The sequence below is a fragment of the Scylla paramamosain genome, chromosome 4 (assembly GCF_035594125.1).
Source record: "Scylla paramamosain isolate STU-SP2022 chromosome 4, ASM3559412v1, whole genome shotgun sequence".
Taxonomy (NCBI): Eukaryota; Metazoa; Arthropoda; class Malacostraca; order Decapoda; family Portunidae; genus Scylla; species Scylla paramamosain.
The window spans coordinates 32105336-32129526 of NC_087154.1; the positions used below are offsets into that span (position 1 = coordinate 32105336).

The 24191-nt window shown below is 45.0% G+C and overlaps 1 protein-coding gene across 7 annotated transcripts in view; it reads left to right on the forward strand.

Moving 5' to 3' along the window:
* LOC135100010 (uncharacterized) overlaps nt 1–24191 on the forward strand; it is a 315016-nt gene that overhangs the window by 150563 nt on the left and 140262 nt on the right. For all 7 annotated transcript variants that reach the window (XR_010268481.1, XM_064002831.1, XM_064002834.1 and 4 more), the window contains exon 3: nt 12006–12047. Coding sequence is in view for 6 of the 7 variants with exons in the window: in XM_064002831.1 (XP_063858901.1) it covers nt 12006–12047 (42 nt within the window). In the remaining variant the exon portion in view is untranslated. The remainder of the gene's footprint in view (nt 1–12005; nt 12048–24191) is intronic.

Sequence of the window (24191 nt, forward strand, 5' to 3'; positions counted from 1 at the left end):
GCAGGGAAAAAGGAAAAGGTTGGGTTAATGTATATGTTAGGCCGGGAAAAAAAAAAAGTTAGGAGAATATAGTAAGTGTGTAGGAATGGCAGGAAAACTTACCTGTGTAAATGATAGATTATTCATGTGAAAGGGAGAACTTGTGGTGGTTATGTTATGTCAGGCTGGGAGAGGTTAGGTTGGGTTAATGTAATAAGCATATGGGAATGGCTAGAGAAACTTGTCGGTAGGAAACAGTTAAGTAGGGAAAGAGGAAGGACTGATAGTGGTTGGGTTAGATTAGGTTAAGTAGTCTGAGGAAGAGTAAGAGATTATGATCGTGGAATGTACGAGTATATAGCAGACCGGATAGGAAGTAGGTAGATATGATAAAGGGAAAGATTGTTGGGGGGTAAGTGTGGGTAAGTGAGGCTGGGGAAGTTGAGAAGTGTTAAACTAATGAATACATAGGCTGGTATACAGTTGGGTAGGAATGAGTATGTAATATTGTTGGCGAGCGTCAGGGCCAGTTGATAGACAATGCTAGGCAAGAAAGGGGAGGATATTGAGTTAATGAACAGAACATAATAGTTTGGATTAGAAAACTGTTAATTGGAGCTAAATCACGATGACGTAGTGAATGGCAGGTCTTGTTAGGTTAGGTAAAATTAAGAACAGGAAGCCTTAGTGGATCAGTAATTGGAAAAGTTGAAAGGTGTAAAAGGATCAGTGTGTAAGAAGGGCGTGGGATGGGTAGGGCAACTGTATTAGTGACAGGAGGCAGCTAATGGCTTAGTGAATGGGAGGGTTAGGCAGGGAAGGAGGCGAGGAAAGAGGTCAGTAGTGTAGAAAAGTTGAAGGAGGAAGAGGGGGAAGAGGAGGAGGAGCAGAAGGAGAGAGAGAGAGAGAGAGAGAGAGAGAGAGAGAGAGAGAGAGAGAGAGAGAGAGAGAGAGAGAGAGAGAGAGAGAGAGAGAGGCGGGGTTCTTTCTTTTGGTTGGATGTAAAAAAGTACTCATACTTCAACTTTTTTTCCCCACAGTAATAAGTACATTTTTGAAAGCTGCTTTGTAGAAGCTCCTCTCTCTCTCTCTCTCTCTCTCTCTCTCTCTCTCTCTCTCTCTCTCTCTCTCTCTCTCTCTCTCTCTCTCTCTCTCTCTCTCTCTCTCTCTCTCTCTCTCTCTCTCTCTCTCTCTGAATGATATAATCTTTAACTTCTCTTTCCTCTAGTCCATTTTCTTTATATATCTTACCTTACGTCTCTCTCTCTCTCTCTCTCTCTCTCTCTCTCTCTCTCTCTCTCTCTCTCTCTCTCTCTCTCTCTCTCTCTCTCTCTCTCTCTCTCTCTCTCTCTCTCTCTCTCTCTCTCTCTCTCGACTCTGTTTCTTATCTTTCCTCCTTTTCCTCTTTGTTCGCTGCTCTTTCCTTTCACCTCGAACCTCTTACCTCCTTAGCCTCGTCATCCCCTCTCTCCTCTCTCTTTGCTTCCACTCTCTTTCCTTTCCCTCAGGTCTCATTCTTCCCTTTCCCTTCCTCTCCTTTCCTCTCCCTCGCTTTCTTATCCTTTCATTTAATTTCCTTCTCACCTCACACCCTTCACCCCTCGTTCTTTTCTTCATCTTTACCTTTCCTTCCTCTCTTTCTCTCTCCTGCATCCTCTTCTCTTACACTCCCTCTTCTTCCTCCTCTCTGTCTCTGTCTTCTTTCCCACCTAAGAGAATCATGGTTGCTGAATTCCCAGCTCTTTACTCTTGCAAGATTTTTTTTCCTGCTTTTCAGTTTTTTCCCCTCCATCTCGGTCACAGTCTAACCCTGAAGACACTCCCTTATTTCCTCCTATCCCTCCCTTCCTCTCCCTCTCTCTCTCTCTTCCCTCCCTCCGTCTTTCCATCTCCTTCGCTCCTTCCTTCAGTGGTTTTCTCAAGCTTGTCTAACCTTTCACGTTTTTCCCCAAGCTTTCAGTTCATTTCAGCTCAGTTTTCCTTGTGTTTCTTTTTTTTTCCTTTGTCTGGTTTTTATTTTCAGCATTTCGCTTTTGTTGAGGTTGTTTCGAAGTTGTTATTGTGATTTTGTTTCTTCTTTTTCGTTGTGTGTGTGTGTGTGTGTGTGTGTGTGTGTGTGTGTATGTGTGTATGTGTGTGTGTTTGTGGATATGTCGTATTTCGTTGTCTATATGTCTCTGTCGGTTTGTTTGTCTCTGCGTATTTGAGTCCCTGTCTATGTATGTATGTATGTATGTATGTATCTATCTGTCAGTGTCTGTCTGGTTGGCTGGCCGGGTAACTGTTTCTCTCTCTCTCTCTCTCTCTCTCTCTCTCTCTCTCTCTCTCTCTCTCTCTCTCTCTCTCTCTCTCTCTCTCTCTCTCTCTCTCTCTCTCTCTCTCTTCCCCCATATTGCTACTCCATCATCATCTCTTCTCTCCCTCCCTCCCTCCTTCCCTCCCTCCTCTCTGTTTCCTCCCTTCTTCCTTCCTGAAAAATCTCCCTCTTATCCTTCTGTTCTTATTTACTGTCACGTCATAAATCCGCGAGCACAGGTTTTTTTTTTCCTTATTCACTTTCCTTGATCTTTTCATTTTCCTTTTCTCTTAATTTTTTTATCCATATTGTCTTGAGAGCATATTTTTTTACCTTTAAGTTTAGTCTCTCTCTCTCTCTCTCTCTCTCTCTCTCTCTCTCTCTCTCTCTCTCTCTCTCTCTCTCTCTCTCTCTCATATTTTTCACATGTTTTTCCGTCCTGGTTCATTCTTCGTCTTTGTTCTCAATTTCTTAAATATTTTTCCTATTTACTCTCGTTTCTTTCTTCATCCTTTCCTCGTTTTATTTAAATTTATTCACGTTCACTCATTCTCTCTCTTATGGCCTCATTCCTTTTTCTTAATTTTCCACCCCTTTTCCTGTTTTTTTTTTTTTTTGCCACACTCTTTCTTCTTCCTCTCGTTTCTTTTCTTCATGTTTTCACGTTCATATTGCTTCATTCCTCTCATTTATTTGTTTTCCCTGTACTTCTCTTCTTTTTCCTTTTCTTTTTCTTCCCTTTTCCCTTTGCTTGTCTTCTCCCTTTTCTTCCCATCCTTTTTACTTTTTCCTCCCTTGTTTTCTTTTTCCTTCTCTCCTTTTTTAGTTTTCATCACCAGTTTCTTTTTTTCCTTTTTTTTTTTTTACCTCTGTTTCCCTTTTCCTTACTTCTTTTTTCCTTGATCTCCCTTTCTTTTTCCCTTTCCTTCCTCTTCCGTTTTTTTCTTTCCTTCCTCTCTTTCCCTTTCCTTAATCCTGTTTTCCCTTTCCTTCCCATTCCCATATATAGTCATTTCTCATTTAATTTTCCCTCCTCTCCCGCATTTTTCCTATCCCTCCTTTTTTTCTCCCATTTTTGCCCTCCCTCTCTTTCTCTCTTCTCCATTGCTTACATCACCTTACTTTATTTTATATAGTCGGTAGTCTTGTTTCTTTCCCTCTCATTCACACATTCTCCTAAAATACTCGGCTAGTCTTCCTTCCTGCCTTCTTTCTTTCCTTCCTTCCTTCCTTCCTTCCTTCCTCCCTTTGCTCGCTCTTTCGCCTGTTTCACTCCTTTCAACAGACGCTATTTTTCGAGTCCAATGCGCCGTTCCACCCTCGCTTTTACCTGCCGAGAATGAGGGTTCAGGGATCAGCTGCGTTCGTTGGGAAGCTAATGAATCGCAGACGTGAGCGAGTTTGAGTCTGGCTGCCGTGGCGTGGAGGTGAGTCGGTGGTGGTGGTGGTGGTAATGGTAGTGGTGGTGGTGGTGGTGGTGTGAGGGAAGGAAAAATGTGTGTGTGTGTGTGTGTTCGTGTGAGTCTGTGTACGCGGTGAGGGAAGAAGAGCAAGGTGCATGGAGTAATGTGTCAATATTTTTCCTCCTTCTCTTTCTTTCTTTAATCTCTTTCCTTCTCTTGTTTGTTGTTTCTTTCCGTGTTTCCCGTTGATTTTGTGGTGCTGGGGTTGTTTTGGAATTCTGTAACACTCTCTCTCTCTCTCTCTCTCTCTCTCTCTCTCTCTCTCTCTCTCTCTCTCTCTCTCTCTCTCTCTCTCTCTCTCTCTCTCTCTCTCTCTCTCTCTCTCTCTCTCTCTACTCTCTCTCTCTCTCTCTCTCTCTCTCTCTCTTTTAACCTTGAGTGCAGCAGCTTTGGGAAAACACGTGCAGATGGAAGCCGCGTGCAAGTTCAAGGTTGACTCATTCTCACGTCATTACCTCCTCCTCCTCCTCCTCCTCCTCCTCCTCCTCCTCTCCCTCCTCCTGAACTTTGCTGGCTTCTTTGTTGTGTAAATGTGGTTATCTTCGTTTTCTGTTATCCTGTTTCCTTCTGTTACTGGTTTCTTCCTGTCAGTGTTTCGTTTACCCTCTTCCTCCTTCGTGTTATGAGTTGTCTTTGTTTTGTTTTTTCTCTCTCTTTCTCTTTCCTTTTGCTCCATCTACGTTTATCATTTGTAGATTTCATTGTGCTCTTTCCTTTCTTTCTTTTTTTTCTTTTCTTTCCCTTGCCTTTCGTCTCTCTCTCTCTCTCTCTCTCTCAGGCATACTTCCCCTCCTCTCCTTGTCTTCGTCTCCCTCAAAACAGGCAGGTCTTAAGAAAAATCGGGCGGGAAAATAGGTAGTGATTGGAGGAAGAAGAGGAACAAGAGGTGGTGGTGGCGGCGGCGGTGGTGGTGATGGTGGTGGTAAGAGGAGGGTAAGAGGTGGTGTAGGAGGAGCGAACGCTGTGAGGGAGTTCGTGGAGGTGAATGGGATTGGTGCTGCTGGTTTTGTGTGGGTGAAAGAAGAGAGAGAGAGAGAGAGAGAGAGAGAGAGAGAGAGAGAGAGAGAGAGAGAGAGAGAGAGAGAGAGAGAGAGAGAGAGAGAGAGTGTGTGTGTGGGTGTGTGTGTGTTGGTTTGGTTACATTTGATTGCTTTTAGGAATGGGTCTGAAGGAAAGAACACGCATTTCATTCACTAATCCATCTATCGCGAAACCATTTATTCTCGTACCTCCGTCATATCTTTCCCCTGTCTCTTCCTCTAATGCGTCTTTTTCTCTTCATTCCTCTCCATAGTGACCACGAATCGGATCACATCCTTCTTTAGTTTTTCTTAAATTTTCTTAAATTTGTAGATTAATGTACTTGTTTAGTCTCTCTCTCTCTCTCTCTCTCTCTCTCTCTCTCTCTCTCTCTCTCTCTCTCTCTCTCTCTCTCTCTCTCTCTCTCTCTCTCTCTCTCTCTCTCTCTCTCTCTCTCTCTCTCTCTCTCTCTCCTGCATAATCTTTCGGTCTGACAAACACACACACACACACACACACACACACACACACACACACACACACACACACACACACACACACACACACACACACACACACACACACACACACACACACACACACACACACACCATTAAGAAGAAGACTCGTTTACGCAGCTCGTCATGCTCGCGTGTACGCCTCCACACATGCAAGTCCGTGCACGCATCGTTGCTGTCACCCAGGACACGCACGCACACATACATGCACGCACACTCAAACAGCTGTGCATTTAAACCTTCGCTCTCTTACATTCCTCTGTACACACACACACACACACACACACACACACACACACACACACACACACACACACACACGTTAATGGCAATGAATAGTGGAGAGTGAGTGAGGTGAACATTCAAGTGGCATTATTTTTCCTTAAATATCCGTGCATTCTTGTTTTTGTTGCTTATTTTTATTCACTTTTTTTATGTTTTAATTTTTTTTTTTTTAGCTCATCCATGTTACGTTGTATTGTTACGTATTATATATTTGACTTAAAGTTGGTTTATGTTGCTCGCCTTGGGGTTAGTAGCATTGTATTCTTTTTCACTCATAAGGGAAGAAGACTCAAGAGCAAAAATAAATTCTGAAGAAAAAAAAAGAAGGCGAACTAATTGTCTCCCCCATTAAGGACCTTCATATCTTTGGTGGTGAGCGTGGCAGGATCTGAAGGCAAGGGAAGTTCGAGATATAACTTTTCCAGGTGACTGTTCCCCTTGAGGCAGATCATGTGTAGAGACGCCGCTTGCTTTACGAGGCGCACGACGGCTCCACCCGCCCCCGTTACTCACCTGTTCCGGCAACCGCGGGCCTGTCATCACCGCTGCCCAGAAAGCATGAACAACCGCACTCAATCACCGGAACGAAATTTTCCCGAGAAAGACGCCCCCTCTCCTCGCCACCCCGCAGGCCGGCGCCTCAGGACGGACTGCTAGCACCGCGAAATTGAAGCACCGCGTGATTGGAAAGTGGCGTTGAATTATTCTGCGTCTGCGAAAAGATGCGAAGACAGATGTGAGGAGAGAGAGAGAGAGAGAGAGAGAGAGAGAGAGAGAGAGAGAGAGAGAGAGAGAGAGAGAGAGAGAGAGAGAGAGAGAGAGAGAGAATGTTTGATACGCCATGGTTTTAAAAATTAATCTAAACTATTCCTGCGTTTAAGAAAAAAAAAGAAAAAGATAAAAGAGAAACAAGAGGAAAAGGAGCAATATTTATGTTTAGGATCAGGAGACATTATATTGAAGCTGATGTGTTGTGACGCCTGACTTACATTACTCTGTTGCTCGCTGCATCCTCCCTCGGGTCGTGTTGACAAATATCTTACCAAACCTCTATTGCCTCACCATATTAAATAATCTCTTTTGCCCGAACCTCATGCCACAGACTCCAATATTACACCACCCTTACATTTTACTCTCATGCTTCTATTCACGATTTTTATCACCTGATCTTTATACCCTTTACTAAAATATCACGTAACTGTTGCGTTTTATTCACTAGGGAAGTGCTAATAAGGAATAATACCTGAACTCTACAACACCTACTTTAACATCACGTTATCTTACACTCTGCTCTACTAACACCGCCAGCTTCCCGGTGCCAGTGACTAATGGGAGATGTTTGCACGAGGGAGGGAATGCTGCTGCTCATGAGACGTGTAGACTGGTTTGGGTGTCGTCTTGAGCCGCCACTGGAAGCCACGCCCTGCTTTTGTGATGCGAACCTGATAGTGTGTGTGTGTGTGTGTGTGTGTGTGTGTGTGTGTGTGTGTGTGTGTGTGTGTGTGTGTGTCTGTGTGTGTGGGGCTGATGATCCGTGTATCCAGGCCGAAATAGGCGTTTTGATACCTCCCCCCCCCCCCAGAAAAAAAGATAAAATAAACAAATATGCGTGCTCTCTCCTCTCTCTCTCTCTCTCTCTCTCTCTCTCTCTCTCTCTCTCTCTCTCTCTCTCTCTCTCTCTCTCTCTCTCTCTCTCTCTCTCTCTCTCTCTCTCTCTCTCTCTCTCTAACACACACACACACACACACACACACACACACACACACACACACACACACACACACACACACACACACACACACACACACACACACACACACACACACACACACACCACACACACACACACACACACACACACACACACACACACACACACACACACACACACACACACACACACACAGGGAAAGCAAACCTAATATAATTTCGTAAGGTAAGCTATAAACATACAATATTCTCCAACAAACTGCAAAACACGTGCAGGAATATAATTGCACGGCCGTGGCATTAATTAAGGATTCTGCGCTTCTCTCATAATAACTCATCAGCTTTGATGGCTTTGTAAAAATATAAATATTTTAGCAAAACCGGAAACATTTTTTAAAAAGCTTCACATTTGCTCTCCGCGCATCATTGTTTATATGAATTTCAAGGCAACATTTCTTGACGCCGATTTATGAATTAATTTTTTTTTTTTTTACTTTGAGGAAGTGTGTTTACTAATCGTACGTACAATGGTGGTCGTTAGTCGTGTAATCTTCTGCATTCACGTCCTCTGATCCTCTGGTAATTTTCTTACAAAACCTTACAGTTGACAGATTCTGAACAGAGGATTTAATGCTGAGAGAAAAACACAGCACACAGCGGAGGTGAGTGTGCTGCATTATGTTACTCGACTGCTGACCGTGACTGTAGACTGTTCTCTGTTAGTGCATGTTAGGTGAGGGCGTGTGGGTGGAAAGACTAGATGTGTTGCAATACCTGTTTGTTCACGCACTGTCTGACACACTTCAAGCTGCACGTGGCATCCCTGTCCTCCCTTCCTTCCTCCCTTCCCTTCCACCATCCCTTCCACCTTCCCTTCCTTCCATTTCGGTCATTTTCCACGCCACAATAAACGGATCCATAAGCCCAAGGTAATGGAGCTTCCGCCTCTCGTGCAGCAGCGGGAGGCGGCGACCTAGAATTGTGTGCAGCGTCTCGGCCTCATTTTTTTCCCTTACCTCATCGTGGTGCATGACACTGTGGCATTTATGGTGCAGTTAAGGCGCGGCGGCACGTTCAGGCTGGGGACGCTTGTGGGACTGCCTGGCGCTGCGGGAGGGAACCATTCATGACCTCAATCCGCAGCCTGTGTAGGATATAGCGAAGTGTGTCGGCTGTGTGACCTTCCAACACACACACACACACACACACACACACACACACACACACACACACACACACACACACACACACACACACACACACACACACACACACACACACACACACAAGTGGCTAATGAAATCTATGTACATAATTGCCCTTAACACTCACGTTCCCAGCCACACACGCTCTCTACCTCTGTGGGGAAGAGGAGGTGGGCGGGGGCAGTGAAGGGAGGTTAAGCAGGAGAGCATGAACCTGCATACTTACCTTGTCTCTGCTCCTGCTTCTCTCCTTCGTTCCTCATTATTTCTTACTCCTTATATTCATGGGCATGTGTCCTCCTTCCGTACGGACACGAAGAGAGGACTGAATCATTGTGTGTGTGTGTATGCGCATGTACACACACACACACACACACACACACACAATTAAGTAGTTCCCATCAGGCCTTGTCGCAATAGAGGACGCGAGCACCTTTAATCTCGGCGCTCAGTCCTCTCAGTCCTCCGAGTTTCCCAGCGAGTGTTTTCTGCTGCAGCGATGTTTAAGGTCTCGGGGGCGGGAATGCATGAGACCGGGTGGGACTGAGGCGGGTGAGTTAAGAGCGTCCTTACCGTGACCTGCTGTCCTTCTCCTGGCAGCCGGAAGGAAGGTCACAGAGGTCACCGTGACACACGACTTCCTTCGCCTGGTGTACAAGTTTTTCAGACGCCGCGGAGTTTTAGCTCAAACTTTTCGTCTCGTGCCGGCAGGAAGCTCTCCTCGCAACTTCCCTCCAGTAATTTGATAATGTGCAACAGAAGGAACACCAAGGAGCACAAAGGAATATCAACAAGCAAAGAGCAATACAAGGAACACAAAGAAGGAACAGCAGTAGACCTGTTGGCCCTTAGAATGTTGTGACAAGCTGCACTGTGTCGTCATTTGAAGTAAGAGATGAGAGTAAAGGCGAAGGATCCTCCCCAACCACTTTCCCTAACAATCTAAACATTCCAGAAAGAAAAAAAAAGAAGAAAATTATTTAGCATGGATGTTTTTATGAAGAAGGAGATAAGAATTTTATGAATCCTTAAAAAGAAAAAAAAAAAAATTGAATTAAATTTCGTTGCAAATCGAAAAATGGTTCGGGTCTTATAATATTGCTGGTAAAATCCTCTCCTTCCTTTCTTTTTCTTATATCCATTAACATTTAAACACACAATATTTAACTTCATTCGTGGATGGGTGTGTGTGTGTGTGTGTGTGTGTGTGTGTGTGTGTGTGTGTGTGTGTGTGTGTGTGTGTGTGTGTGTGTGAAAGAGAGAGAGAGAGAGAGAGAGAGAGAGAGAGAGAGAGAGAGAGAGAGAGAGAGAGAGAGAGAGAGAGAGAGAGAGAGAGAGAGAGAGAGAGAGAGAGAAACTAAGTATATGGACCGCCTGTGTGTGTGTGTGTGTGTGTGTGTGGGTGTGGGTGTGGTGTGGTGGTGTTGATGCAAGAAATGTCTGCAGAACTCAGTAAGAAGGCTAAAAACTTGTTCTGGTGTGGTTAGAGTAGCGATTTGAAAGACACCCCGTGGAATGTTTGTGTAAGAATAGCTGTTTGAGAAGGACGTGGATTAGAATGATTAAACTATATAAGGGTGTTTTGGTAATGTCTATTATTAACGTCTTGGAACAGGGGGGGAGGGGGTGTTCTGGGAGTGATGGAGGAACCTCGCACGTGTATTATCTAGCGAGGAATATATCGTTTACATTGCATTGCCGCACTTAGAATATATTATCTTTGAATCTCTCTCTCTCTCTCTCTCTCTCTCTCTCTCTCTCTCTCTCTCTCTCTCTCTCTCTCTCTCTCTCTCTCTCTCTCTCTAGATCCACTTGTATTTCATCACCTTAACACAGCAAATCCAGTAATATTTAATGCAAACGGGAAAATAAAGAGATTAGAACAGTAGACAGAAGAAAAATATTAATACATTAATGTTTGCTGCTTGAGAGAGAGAGAGAGAGAGAGAGAGAGAGAGAGAGAGAGAGAGAGAGAGAGAGAGAGAGAGAGGAAATACAATCACGTATTAAGTAAAAAAAAGTATTAAAGCAAGTCAAGGATTGGAAGAAAATAATATTACACTCTTGGTGGTCTTTAAAGAAGTGAACTTTTAGAGGAGTCGTAAAGGAACATTAATTTGGTCTGGGAGCGATTCCATTCTGCCCTGGAAGGCGTGAGGAGGAAGGAAAATGGCCAAGAAAAATCCGTCTGCTCTTGTGAGAATCTGACTCCCGCAACCATGTTTTTATTAGCATGGTGGAGGAGGAGGAGGAGGAGGAGGAGGAGGAGAAGGAGGAGGAGGAGGACTGATGAAGCTGTGTTTTTTACTGTAGGTCTTTTGGATGGTCTGGTAATAAACAATAGAATTCTAGAGGACATGTATTTAGCTTTGAAAGGGAGGAATGAAGATGTGTTTTTAGAGCAGGTTTGGTGGACGAACCACAATAACAGAGAACGTGTATCTGCTCTGAATAATGTAGAGGAATGATAGGGGGAATGTAGAATTTACAAGACATAAGTAACGAATGAAACAATGATAATACTGAAATGTTAATATTAGTCTGATACAAAAACAACTAAATACTGTACGATGTGTGTGTGTGTGTGTGTGTGTGTGTGTGTGTATGTTACGGTCAGCAGGACGTTTGGGGAGGGTTGCAAAGGGTATATAATGTATGGTACTTTAGTGATGAAGAAGGAACGATAAGACAGGCGAAGCAGTGTTTTTATGGTGGTTTAGTGTGACAGCGTAATACTAGACAACGTGAGCGCCTATCTATGCTGGGAGTTTATGGATGATAGACCATTTTAAATAATTTTCTTAAGGTCTGGGTAATGAAATAACAAGGGGAGAGACAAAGAGGTAAGAGAAAAGGCTTTGTTGTGGTAGTGTGGGATAGACGAGCGGTCGAGAAACGGTTTAGTGAGATAAGCTTTGATGAGTCAGTCAGTGGAGGCTCTTGTCCGGCTGTGAATCATGGATGACGATGTTGATGATGGCGATGGTGAATGAAAAACAGGCTCAACACTGGCTTGACCGCGTGGAGTATTGAACAGTGAGAGGGAAGAGTAAGGAGCGTAATAGTGATAGAATAAAGGCTTAACACTGTACTTTCACATTTCGTATTAATGAACACAATCGTTTGGTTGGAGATTGATGCATGGAACAATGACCAACCACAATGACTACAATGTAAAACCATTATACAGATTATGTATGAGTTCCCTAATGGTATCTAGGATAGAAATTCATGTAAGGATATTTAATGAATGTTATTTTTGTGTATTTTTATTAAATACTCAATATAACCTCATTCATAATATATATCCTTATATTCCAGGCCATTAAAACTAATATGGAATGACTAATAGCATATGAAAGATCTTAATTATTCCCTAACTATTTAAAGAAAAAGAAAAAAGAGTTTGCTAATTATCTGTAAATAAATATTCAGTGAAACTCGGAGGCAAGTAACCTGCTTTATTTTTGTTATGAATTATGGAGAAGGTACTTACCAGGTATTAACAATAATGTTTTTGTGATTACAGGTTACTCTTACGGCGCCGCCCCGGAGGCCACACCAGCACAAGGTAAATGACCATGCTACCTGACTAGTGCGGCTGCGTGAGGAGGGTTTGTGGTAACGCGAGACGTGGGTGTGCGGTGCCTGTGGTTTTGGTGAAGCCGTGTCTGAGATGTAGCCGTGTGGGGAGGTGGCTGCGGCGTGGTGTGGTTACAGTGAGGTCAGGCTGTATTGAGATGTGGGTGTGTGGATAGGTGTGGCTGTGAGGAGTAGGTGTGATTGTATGGGAATAGTAACTTGAAGAGGAAAGTGTGACTGAGTGAGAAAGGTGTGGCTGTGTAGAGATATGGGTGTGTAAGTGTAAGGGAAGGGATGCGTGCCTTCAGGTGAGACGTACCTACATATAAGGAAAACTTGTCTGAAGTGTGAGGCATGTATGAGTGAGATGAGTTGTAAAGGACCTGAACTGTGACAGAAGAGGTGTCGCTGAGATGAACCAGGTGATGAGGTATGACTGAGGTGAACTGTGACTGAATAAATTGTAACTAAGATGAGATGTGACTGAACTTGACTGTATCTGACATGACCTGTAACAAAAATGAGGCGCGACTTAGATGTGTAGTGATTAAAGTAATCTGTGAGTGAGATTATGGTGTAACGTAGGTGAAGTCTGACCAAAATGAACTCCGTGTGAGGTGAGCTGTGCACACCGCTGCAAACCTGCCACACACACACACACACACTCGCCCCTTTTAATAGAAGGTTTCCGCAGCCAAGCGTCGCAGCGTGGTGTGGGTCTTTGTGGGCGCCGTGCGGGAGACAAAGTACCCTACCTGATGGTGATAGGGCGGCGGGACTCCTTTGCGGCGCTCCTGTACAAACGTTAGGGTGGGCCGCCTTTGTGTCTCCACTAACGACCCTTTTCCGTCCTTTCTTTCGAGTGATTGTTTAACGCATTACTCAGTGCCGGCGGACGTGAATTTAACATGGCGTAAGTCCGATTAATCTTGTTCGCTGAGTGAAATCAGTAAAGAATTAGCTACTACTGAGTCTTCTTTTTCCCTAACGACTCGAAACGTACCGGAATGACTCTGTACAAATTGCTCCCTCGTCCAGTTGAAATTTTGTAGCGTGTTTGCGGGGCGTGATAAACGGTCGACTGTTCCTCTTGGTAAGTGGCCGATCTGTTGCGGGGTTCGCTGCCTTTACAATTGACCCAGACACTCAATAGTGCAATCCCTTACTCCGCCGAGCGCATGCTGTCTAGAATACTGATGTAATGCAGGGCTCGGCGGTCGGGACCCTTATCTCAAAGCCAGTTCCTTGCCAGAGCCCTGCCGCTGAGCGTACAAATATATATAATCATGGAATTGCCGCCGGAGTCAAATCAGACCTGATCTTAAGAAAACTGGGCGCCACACCATGCCACGCCACGCCACGCCTGCAGCCCTGACTGGTCCGGTGGCAGCCGTTGCTTCCTGTGGCATATCTGCTGCAGGACTTGACACTTTTCCTTATTCGTATCTTATGCAGTAATATGTGACAGTTCTCAAAGAAAGGATGTTGAATGTAAATAGCAATACTGATGATAATTCCTCATATATTTTTACTTTTAGTGTGATACTTCCGTGCATACCTCCTGGCGGCGCTTTTATCGGATCATGAAGAGGATCTGGGAAAGGCTGTTGAATATATACAGGCATATTTTACTCTCTTATTGTGTGGTTTCTTTTGCCTCTTGGTTGCTCTTCTGGTGTGTCATAAATAGGAGCTCCATTTTGTCTTGTTGTCCATTCTTTAGTTTTGGCCATTTATTACGAACTTTGTGGTTTTGGTGTAGCAGTTTAATCAATGTATCTCTAATGGATGGTTTTTCCTTATACCAATCTTGACTTCTTTATCAGCACTTATGCTCATTAGATTCCTCGACTTTTCCTCCTCTCTCTCTTTTCTTAAACTTTCACTAGGAGTGCTACATATCAAGCGGCCGCTGTTTTTTCTCTCCTTCAAGCAGAATGGTATCACGTCAGTTACTCACAGCTTGTGGTTTGCTGCCGTCAGTCTCAGAATACTTCAGCCGCCTTTAAACACTCGCTCTACAAGGTGCTCCAAAGGTTGGGATATAAAGCAATTTTTTTTTCCTCGCTGTAATTCTGGTGCGTCGCTCAGACAAGTGGGCTTCGTAGTGACTTGGGTAAACACTCGCTAGTCGGCTGTGAGGACCTGCGCGAACTTGCCATGAGCGTGAACAACACGAGGCAGCTGCACATCACTGTCAGCTGGAAGAAAATGAAAACCTACCAGCTTTGACGTAGTAACCTTTTTGTGTAAATTTCTAGGAGGATAATCTTTAAGCATAGGAATTTCACATTAACAAGAGGATGTGGGTGGGGTGGAGGGGTCTGGGTCCATTGTCTTTTCTCCATAAAACGTGAAGCGTAGTACTGTTGATCTAAGTTGTCTGAAGCAGCAACTTGCCATCAATTGAATTCCCTCTTCGAAACTCCTCTTGACGCGGGAAATGTTCGAGCTGTAAGAAGCGTAGTAAGTTGTGCGAAGTGCTTTGAAACTTTTAAAACGCCTGTCATGCAAAACACCCCGAGTGTCGCGGAGTGACTGTGTGTTCTGAAACTCTGAAAGGGAACTCGTAGGTCTGGATTGCTTAAAACTCCAATTATAAGTTGCGAATCGTGAGAAGTGTGCACGAAGGGGGAGTGTGGTGTGAAAGTACCGAGAGCGGGAATCACAAGTCTGGGTTGTTTGATGAACTAACAGCGTCTGGCTTGCTGGAGATGTGGGGGAGGAGGCTTGACTTGTGTGGGACATTAGGAACACTTGGATTGCTCAAGGGACGCTTCATAGAATGGCTTCATGTACATTAATTAGCTGTAGTGACCGCTGCGGTAAGGCGAGTTTAGCATTGCGTGAGTGGCAGTGGCGGCGCATAGTCTCCCTGAGGCGTTTGTGTGTGTGTGTGTGTGTGTGTGTGTGTTGAAATTCATTGTTCATGTGTATACTGCAACCTTTCATACTGGTGCATTATTTGTACTGATAAAATATCTTGTTTACTTTTATTTATTGAGTAAAAAATGTTTGTTAATATTTGTTGAGTGTAAAAAATCTTTTGTTAATATTTATTGAATGTAAAAAATCTTGTTTGCTAATATTTATTTAGTATAAAGAATTTGTTGATATTTATTGCGTGTAAAAAATCTTCTCTGGTAATACTTCGTAAATGTAAAAAGACCTTGTTTGCTAATATTTACTGAGTAAAAATCTTGCCTCGTAATACTTATTAAGTGTAAAAGACCATGTTTGCTAATATTTACTAAGTGTAAAAAAACTTGTTTGGCAATATTTATTAAGCTGAAAATTTTGAACGTACAATTTCTGAAGGTAAACATTTCAGCAGAGTGGCGCATGATGAGCTGTGTGCTGTGCGAGGAGCGGCGCATCCACGCACTGACAGGCTGAGGGTGAGGGCTGTGGTGAGCGGCGGGGATGAGAGACAGGTATACAGAGGGGCGGATCCCAGCCTCCCAGCCCTCATTACTCTGTATCCACTGCCTTGTACTCTTCATTCACCCACCCACCACTTACCACCCAGTACTCCACTCTCTCCATCTAACACCGTCCAGGCACCATTTACACCCAGCATGCAGTACCGCCGCCTCCCTCTCGCTACCCCCTTCCCCTGGTCATTCCATCCGGTACTTACTTCTGCCATCCTCCAACTCTCCCTCCTTCTTGTATTTAAACCGTGTGCTCTCTTTCCACCATTCCACCCGGCAGTTTCACCCAGCGCTCCTTCTTCAAACGTGTAATAACTTAGTACCACCTTCCATTACGTATGGTGTCTCGCTCCAGCAGGTTCACTGGAGAAAGGTGACTCCAGAAAACTCTCTTAAAATGTTGTGTAAAATTTTTAAATCTCGTGTACCTATAATGCTCTTCATGCGCAAGTTAAATCTCACTCGTGTGGTTGGCAAGTCGGTCCGATACGCATTCCTCTCAGCGCGAGTGCATTAGTCGACATTTCCATATTCATATCAGTAAAAAACGCGGCTCTTTTCTGTCGACAAAGCCAGCCATTACGGCCATCGGGGCCGCGTTGCGACGTGGCTGACAGGCGGGACTGCAGCCGCTGAATACCGAGCCGCTGGCACAAGCTGCCTAGGAAAGAGTGAAAAAAATCTAATTACTGTGTATTCCTGGCGGGGCAAGAGGTGGGGAAAAAACAGCAGCTCGGGTGCATTCCCTTCATGACGGTTGTGTCGGGACTATTCATGAGGAAAGCCCGCATCTCGCGGTGGCGGCGAGGCGGCGGGCGGATGGGGGTCGTGCCTGTGATGGATGCGGGTGGCGGCTGCAGAGGTCGGCGGCGGGTGGTGGTGGGTGTCTGGTATGTTGCCCCACTGGTCGACTCCCCGCTGAACAGGTTGGCTAATTGACCACTACAACGCTGATTCTGGATATATTTTTATCAGTTGTTCACTGTTACGTGGGTTACCGGCAGATCCGGACGTCTGGCTGCCGGTATTATTAGCCGGAAGGGCAACACAGCAATATTTTTCTGTAAATTGTAAAATACATTTTGTAACTTGATGTTCCAGAAAAACTCATGATTTCAAGTTGAAAACTGAGATTGGTGCTTATCTGGTGAAGAGAGACACCATTAAATCGACTCTTACTGTTAATGGTGTAGTTGTCAGCTAGTGTGCGTGTGAACGGCCGCTCTGGTGACTGTTATGAGCCAGTTGTCGGGCCGTTGACAGCCGAGTGTGCGGGACGAGGCACATGCGACATGCCGGACACTACCTGATCCACCCAATGACAAGTCGACTCATCCGTTCTTTCAGTGATGAATATGATGACTAACTAGTTACCTGGCTGCTGCATCTCTGAGCCAAAGATGAATTGGTTCGTTAGCCGCCTGGTTCGTCGGTGGGGCCGGTGACTGACTGGCCGGCAGCCCCTGAATGCCGCCGCCGCTGCCTCTCGGGCGACAAAAAACTGGCCGGGGCGCCGTGCCAACACCTGCCGGCGACAATGGCACTTATCGGACCAGTTCCTACCGAGGGAGCTTTCGGGGCCGAGGGCGGGAGGGGGAAAACAACGAGTTTACGAGGCCGGGGTTGTTGTTAGAGCAAACGCCCGCTGCCAACACGCCTCTTACAGCCGCTTCTCTCTGCAGCCTCCTCTCGCTGACTGCCAGATGTTTACGTCATTTCCGCATGATACACTCGGACTCCTCGCCCATTGTAGCATGAAAAAGAAGGAACGCTTGGCGGAGAAATTCGTCTAGCTACTTTTTTTTACATTTTTCTCCCACATATAGTGAACAGACCTTTTGCCTTGCACCGCAACGCTTAGGAATGAATTGCTCCTACGTACATAAACGAACATAACTCGAACATAAACGAAAAAAAAAAAAATGTACATTATGTGCACTTGTATATATGTATCATCGGGATTAATTCTTTACACACACACACACACACACACACACACACACACACACACACACACACACACACACACACACACACACACACACACACACACACACACACACACACGGTCTGGGCTGGCTATATTACACAAGTTAGACCGCGCCTTTCGACACGCTGTAGGCAGGAGACGGACCGCGGCCAAACTCCAGGTACCTCGACCACGTTTTTTCCCTCCAACAATAGAGGGGTAAAGGCGACCGGACCCCCGAGGTGATAAGTCGGCGGTAGGGGGCCGGTAGAGACCTGTGGCCAGACCTGAATCTGATTTTCTCTTCTGGCAAGGGCAGTTGGGGGTTGTGATGGGAGCGAGTGAAGGCGGATGTGAAGACTCAAGACTCTACTGTGTGTGTGTGTGTGTGTGTGTGTGTGTGTGTGTGTGTGTGTGTGTGTGTGTGTGTGTGTGTGTGTGTGTGTGTGTGTACAAGACCTTTAGGTGTATAACTAATACCACATAGAAAGTCGGGTAAGCAAGCGAGAGAGTTGAACAACATAGAAACACAGCTGGTGGGTGGGCGGGAGGGTGGTTAAGTGGGAGTCGATTCCTAGAAAAATTCTCACTCGTTTGGACTTTTGCAGGTGAAGTCATGCGAAAGAAAGAAAACACGGCTATCTACTACGTGTTGCGCCAATTTATACCACTAGTGCATGCGAACAAATTATCACAGAGCCAGAATGTATTAACTTGTGGGGAGGCATCGTATCAGATATTTTGTTTCGCCCTTGAGGTGGAAAGGTAACACATCCCTGTATGTATGTAGAGGATATTAAACAGTTTTATAGGCGAGACGATCGGGAGCTGCACGCGACAATAACATTACACGTGTGAATGGAGATAGGCTGGCGATAATTGAATAGAGAAGCTACCTGGAACGTGGGAAAGAGGAGTGCTGGTGGAGGAGGAGGAGGAGGAGGAGGAGGAGGAGGAGGAGGAGGAGGGAGAGAGAGGCTCGTGTAGACGGCGGGTACGTATTCAGTAACAGGAAAACAGGGTGACGATAAGGGAAAAAAAGAAAGCCTTCACTACAATTTTTCCGTGAGAATGTAATGAAGATCATTACATACGTTTAAAGTTCATGTGTCAAATTCTGTTCGTTACGTAATATCATAAAAAAAAACGCGTGTATATATTTTCCCACTGTAGCAGAGGAACTTAATATGAGGAAAGAGGATATGAGTCATTATACGTCCACTTGGAATCCAAGAGTTGCGACCCGTGTTGTTTGTGTTGCTTATTCAAGATAAAGCAGTATTAGATTTTCCCAGTTTGTGTTGTCACCCGTTACATCCAGTTATGTTAGTTCTTTTGTCGTTATTATTATCTTGTTTTCTTTTCTTTTTTTTTTTCTTTTGTCTAATAAATGTTCCCTTTTGTGATTTTAGATTATAATCAGTTCGTCTTTTTCCTGTAAGCGCACACCCACATTACTGTCTGATTTGGCAATTTTTTTCTTTCCTCCTCCTCCTCTTCCTCCTCCTCTTCTACTTAGTCGTACTTGCTTACTTAAATAGTGTAACTTATCACAAACCTCGTAATAATCAACATATTTTCTGCCGTTTGTCCTTCCTTTATGTTTACTTGTGCTCCTCCCTCCTCTTCCCCCTTCTCTACAGATTGTTTACTCGGTATAGGCCAACCCACGCCCTCCCAGTCTCCCTCTCATTATTCTCCCCAGCCTTCCTTCTCGTGCCTCGTTCCTTCCCTGCGTGCCTCCCTCCCTGCCTCGCCTCGCCTCGCCTTCCCCTTTTTCCTCATCACCGTGTTTGGTCAGCAGTCGTTATGTGACGGTGCTTTTATCCCCGATGTGTGGTGCCTTCGAGGAAATGTGTGTCTTCCCTTTTATCTATTCCTCAGAGATCCTGGTGCCTCTGCTTGGTAATATGTTCCGCTTTTGTAGTTGTGTTTTGTTGTGTGTTTTTCGTCTTTGTGTCTTACTAGTTGTGTGTGTAGGGAGGATTGGGGGGTGCGGGTGAAGTTGTGTGTGTGTGTGTGTGTGTGTGTGTAGTCAGTCTAGTTTTCTCGCTTTTTCAATTCCCATCTTTTTTTCTTTTTTTTTTTTATTTAGTAAGTCAGAGTAGTTTATCTTTACACGTTATCATGGTACGTTGGACATTATCATCACCATCTTCATTTCGTCACTTCTCTCACTCCTTTCACACCTCCTGCTCCTGTATACCTCCCGCTGCCGCTCCCTCGATCATCATCATTCACTGCACACACCACCATGCCACGCCCAGCCATCACCCCGTGCCACACACACACACACACACACACACACACACACACACACACACACACACACACACACACACACACACACACACACACACACACACACACACACACACACACACACACTACAAGTAACACCGCTCCACACCATAGTACTTAACACCACTCCACTACACACTGCGGCATCATAAACACATCACACTTAGCGGCTCTAAATTCCACTTCAGTCACCACCACTCTAGTCACCAGATGTTTGTCACTATCAAAACCCAAGGGACGGCCGCCATACCTGTCACCACCCTTTTTTCACCGTCGGCATCGTAGTTAATATCACCACTGCCAGTCATTCTCACCTGCATTCACTACCACCACCACCACCACCGTCACTATCATTATTGTGGCTTTTTGTATTCACTGTTACGTCACCAGCAGCGTCTCATAATGCATAGTCATCACACATCACTTGTAAGCATTATTCATGAGTGCCATCAGCAGTTTGTCATCACATCTGTTGTCATCACTAATTCATCTCCATTTCTACTTCCCTCAGTTATCACACGCCACCAGTAACTCGCCGCCACCTTTCATCCACTAAACCATTACCACTAAGTCATTGTCACCACGAAATCATAACTATCACCAGTCATCACCACCGTTAAGTTACCATTACCAGTTATCACCACCACCAGTCATCACCACTTCAATTCATTACCAACACCAGTCACCACCACCATCACAAGTCACCACCAGTCATCACCACTTCCACCACTCATCACTACCACCAATCGTCACTACCACCAAATCATCACCAAATCATCAACACTCAACACTCCCACCACTAGTCACCACTACCACAGAGTCACCACCACCAGTCACCACCACCACATCATTACAAGGTCGCGTCTCTGAGCCAACATTACTCTCTCATATTGGTTCTTTTGTGGAGTGTTTCCCCTCTCCTTCCAACCTTCCTTTCCTTTATCCTCCTCTCCCTCTCCCTCACCTGACCTTCCTTACCCTTCCCCTCTTCCTCATCCTGCTCTCTCTTCCCGTCCTCTCTCCCTTCGCCTTCTCCAAGAACTCACCGCTCAGCCGAAGGGGAAATTTTATGAGTGGAGTGAGCGGGACCCACATGGAAGACTGCTACGGGCTGCTAACTTAAAGACGAGCGGACCACGTCACGGCCCCCTTTGTTCCGCAAGTAACAATAGGAACTCAATATATGGTAGAGGCGAGACTTGATCCTCCTCCTGCCGCTCGCCCGACCGCCCGCTGCCTCTCTCTCTCTCTCTCTCTCTCTCTCTCTCTCTCTCTCTCTCTCTCTCTCTCTCTCTCTCCTTGTGTTTCTCTTTCTTCTCGTCTTGATTACATTTTCTCGTGGTTGGTTGGCTGGTTGGCTGGTTAGGTTGGTTGCTTGGTTGGTGGTTGGTTCGTTCGTTGTTGTTGTTGTTGTTGTTGTTGTTGTTGTTGTTGTTGTTGTTGGTGGTGGTGGTGGTGGTGGTAGTGTTAGTATTGTTCTTTTTCTTCGTTTTCCTCCTCCTCCTCCTCCTCCTTCTCCTCCTCCCATCACGACCACCACCACCGCCACCACCATCACCCTTCCTCCTCCTCCTCCTCCTATTCTCCTACTCATCTTACTCACTTACCTGTTACTTAAAATCCATCTAGCCTTACTGCCCCCACACTCGCTCCTCCTCCTCCTTTACCCCCCTCTCCCTTTACCCTAACCATTCATACTATCATTTTTCCTCATGCTGTTATCCTCCCTTCCCCTCCCTTCCTACTCCTCCCCCTCCTGTTGCTGCTCGCCCTGCCCCCGCCGCTACTGCAACCCGTGTGCGCGCCGAGCTACATACTGGTATTGACTTTGGTATTTGCAACTTGGATCACAATATCGCTTCGGGTGTTACGTTGGGAATTGGAACCGACTGTGTGTTCGCCTCTCGATGGCACGCGTGGGTGTTGTTGGTGTTGTGCTTCCTGTGTTCGTGCCGCCTACCTAGTGGGTGGAGGGAGGGAGGAAGGGGGAAGCAAGGGAGGTGTCAGGAAATGGAGAGGTGGAGGAGTGGTCGCGGAAAGGAGTGAGGGGAAGGACTGGGGGAGAATAGGAGAAGGTGATTGTTTTGTGTTTTCTTCTCTCTTTTCTTTCCTTTCTTTCTTTTTTTTTTCTTTTGTTTTCGTCTTTTGCGCTCTATAACTTTTTTGTATATTTATCTTTTATTTCCATCGTCTGCTCTTCTTCAGCTCTACTTTTTTCTTCCCTTTTTTTTCTTTCAACACAATTGTAGGTTTATTTTCTGCTCTTACTTCATTTTTCCTTAATTATCTTTACTTCCTTCGTCGACATCAGTTTTTTTTTTCTTCTATTTTGATCCATTTTCCAGTAATGAAGATGCTGATTAAGGAAGAAAGAGACGAGGAGATAAAAACAAAAGAAGAGAAAAGTGCAGCTCGTGTAAAGGTGAGGGAACTAAAGAAAAAGAGAGAGAGAAAAAAAAGTTGTTTCAGTATTTTTTTTAGTCACCCTCGTTATGACCGTAGTTTCCCGTTTTCTTTCTCCGCCACCTTGTTTATGTTCCAGCCTTACCTTCATCTTACCTTCTAATTGGTCCACTCCGTATCTTCCTTCTAATGGCACCTGTTGCTTTTTTTTATTAATCATTTCCCTCTCCATTACCATCTTTATCACTTTTCTTCACTTCCATTCACTTTACCTCGCGTTTCTTCTTTCATTTCTCTGTTCATTATTACCATTTTCATCACCTTTCTTCATCCATATTTTCTTTTCTGTATTCCTTCAAATGTGTGTATTATTTCCTCTTTATATTGTGCTTCTTGTCTATCTCTTCCACTCCTATTCCCACTTTTCCTCCCTCTTCTTCTCTTCCCACCTTCACCCTCCTTATCTCCCCTCCTCACATTCCCTTTCTCCTTGCCCTTCCATTTTTCCCTCTCCCTTTCCTCCTCCTCCCCCTCGCTCCTTCCTCCTTTCCTCTCCCAGTTCCCCTTCCCATCCCCACTTTCCCTCATGCTCCTCCCCTCCCTGCCTTCCCTCCACTTCTCTCCTCCTCCCCTCCCTACTTTCCACCCCTCTCCTCCTTCCCGCCCCGTCATCTCATCTCTTTGTCTGTGATGTGGGTCAGCATCTTCCCAGCGAGAGGAAACCGTCTGGCCTCAACAAGTGTATTCAGAGTTACTCTTATACGTGGTTATGAAAACGGATCACAAATATCCAGTGAAACTAACATAGGATTTAAAGGGGAAAGGTTTATGTAGTAACGACTCATTCAACTCCACCCAGCCCAGCTCTGCCCAGCTCTGCCCACCCCGCCCTACCTAAGCCTCTGTTGTGAATAGAAAATGACCAAAGGAAAGAAGGAATGAATGTTTTGTTTTGTGTATTCTTTTTGTGTAATATTCACTGAGAGGAAAGGTACAAAGTGAAGTTGTTTTTCTTTTTTTTTTTTTTTTTTTTTTTTCTCACGTTGGTGCATTCAGTGCGTTTTCTTCCGGTGTAATGCGAAAGTTTGTGAGTTCAGGGGAGTACTTGTGAGTTTTATTTATTTATTTATTTTTTCTTTGTGTATTGATTTGTCATAAGTCATAAGTCATAAGTCTTTAAGTTGAGGCTTAGAATGGGTTGAGAGAGAGAGAGAGAGAGAGAGGAGAGAGAGAGAGAGAGAGAGAGAGAGAGAGAGAGAGAGAGAGAGAGAGAGAGAGAGAGAGCACGTATACAAACACACATGCAGAAAGAAAAATAGTATAATCATTATTAATATAATTTTCATTTCATGTATTTTTGCTCGGGAAATATTACTTAACATTGACATCTTACACTAAAGCTCCACTATAAAACTGTGTCTCGGTACATTGTAAGTTTTGGCTTCGTTGTTCTTCGCGTGACTATTTTGTGACCCAGAACTCTAGAAAACACACGCATACGCACACACACACACACACACACACACACACACAAAAAAAAGATTAGTCACTGGAGCCCCACCACCACACCACCTCCAAATTGAGGAATTCTACATGGTGTCATTCTCTCTCTCTCTCTCTCTCTCTCTCTCTCTCTCTCTCTCTCTCTCTCTCTCTCTCTCTCTCTCTCTCTCTCTCTCTCTCTCTCTCTCTTCCTATTACCTCTTTGTCTCTTCCCTCCGCACCAGTTCCACGAGTCACTGGAATGTCGTGGAATGCTTTGAGTGAGGAAGTCCAGGTCAGTCAGTCAGTCCACGATGATGGGACCTCATGTCTGCCACACACACACACACACACACACACACACACACACACACACACACACACACACACACACACACACACACACACACACACACACACACACACACACACACACACACACACACACACACACACACACACCACGGGTAGGGACACGGTGACACGGAGAGGTAGGTAAAGGAACGTGAATGTTTCGTAAGAGTGAGTGGATGGATGAATAAAA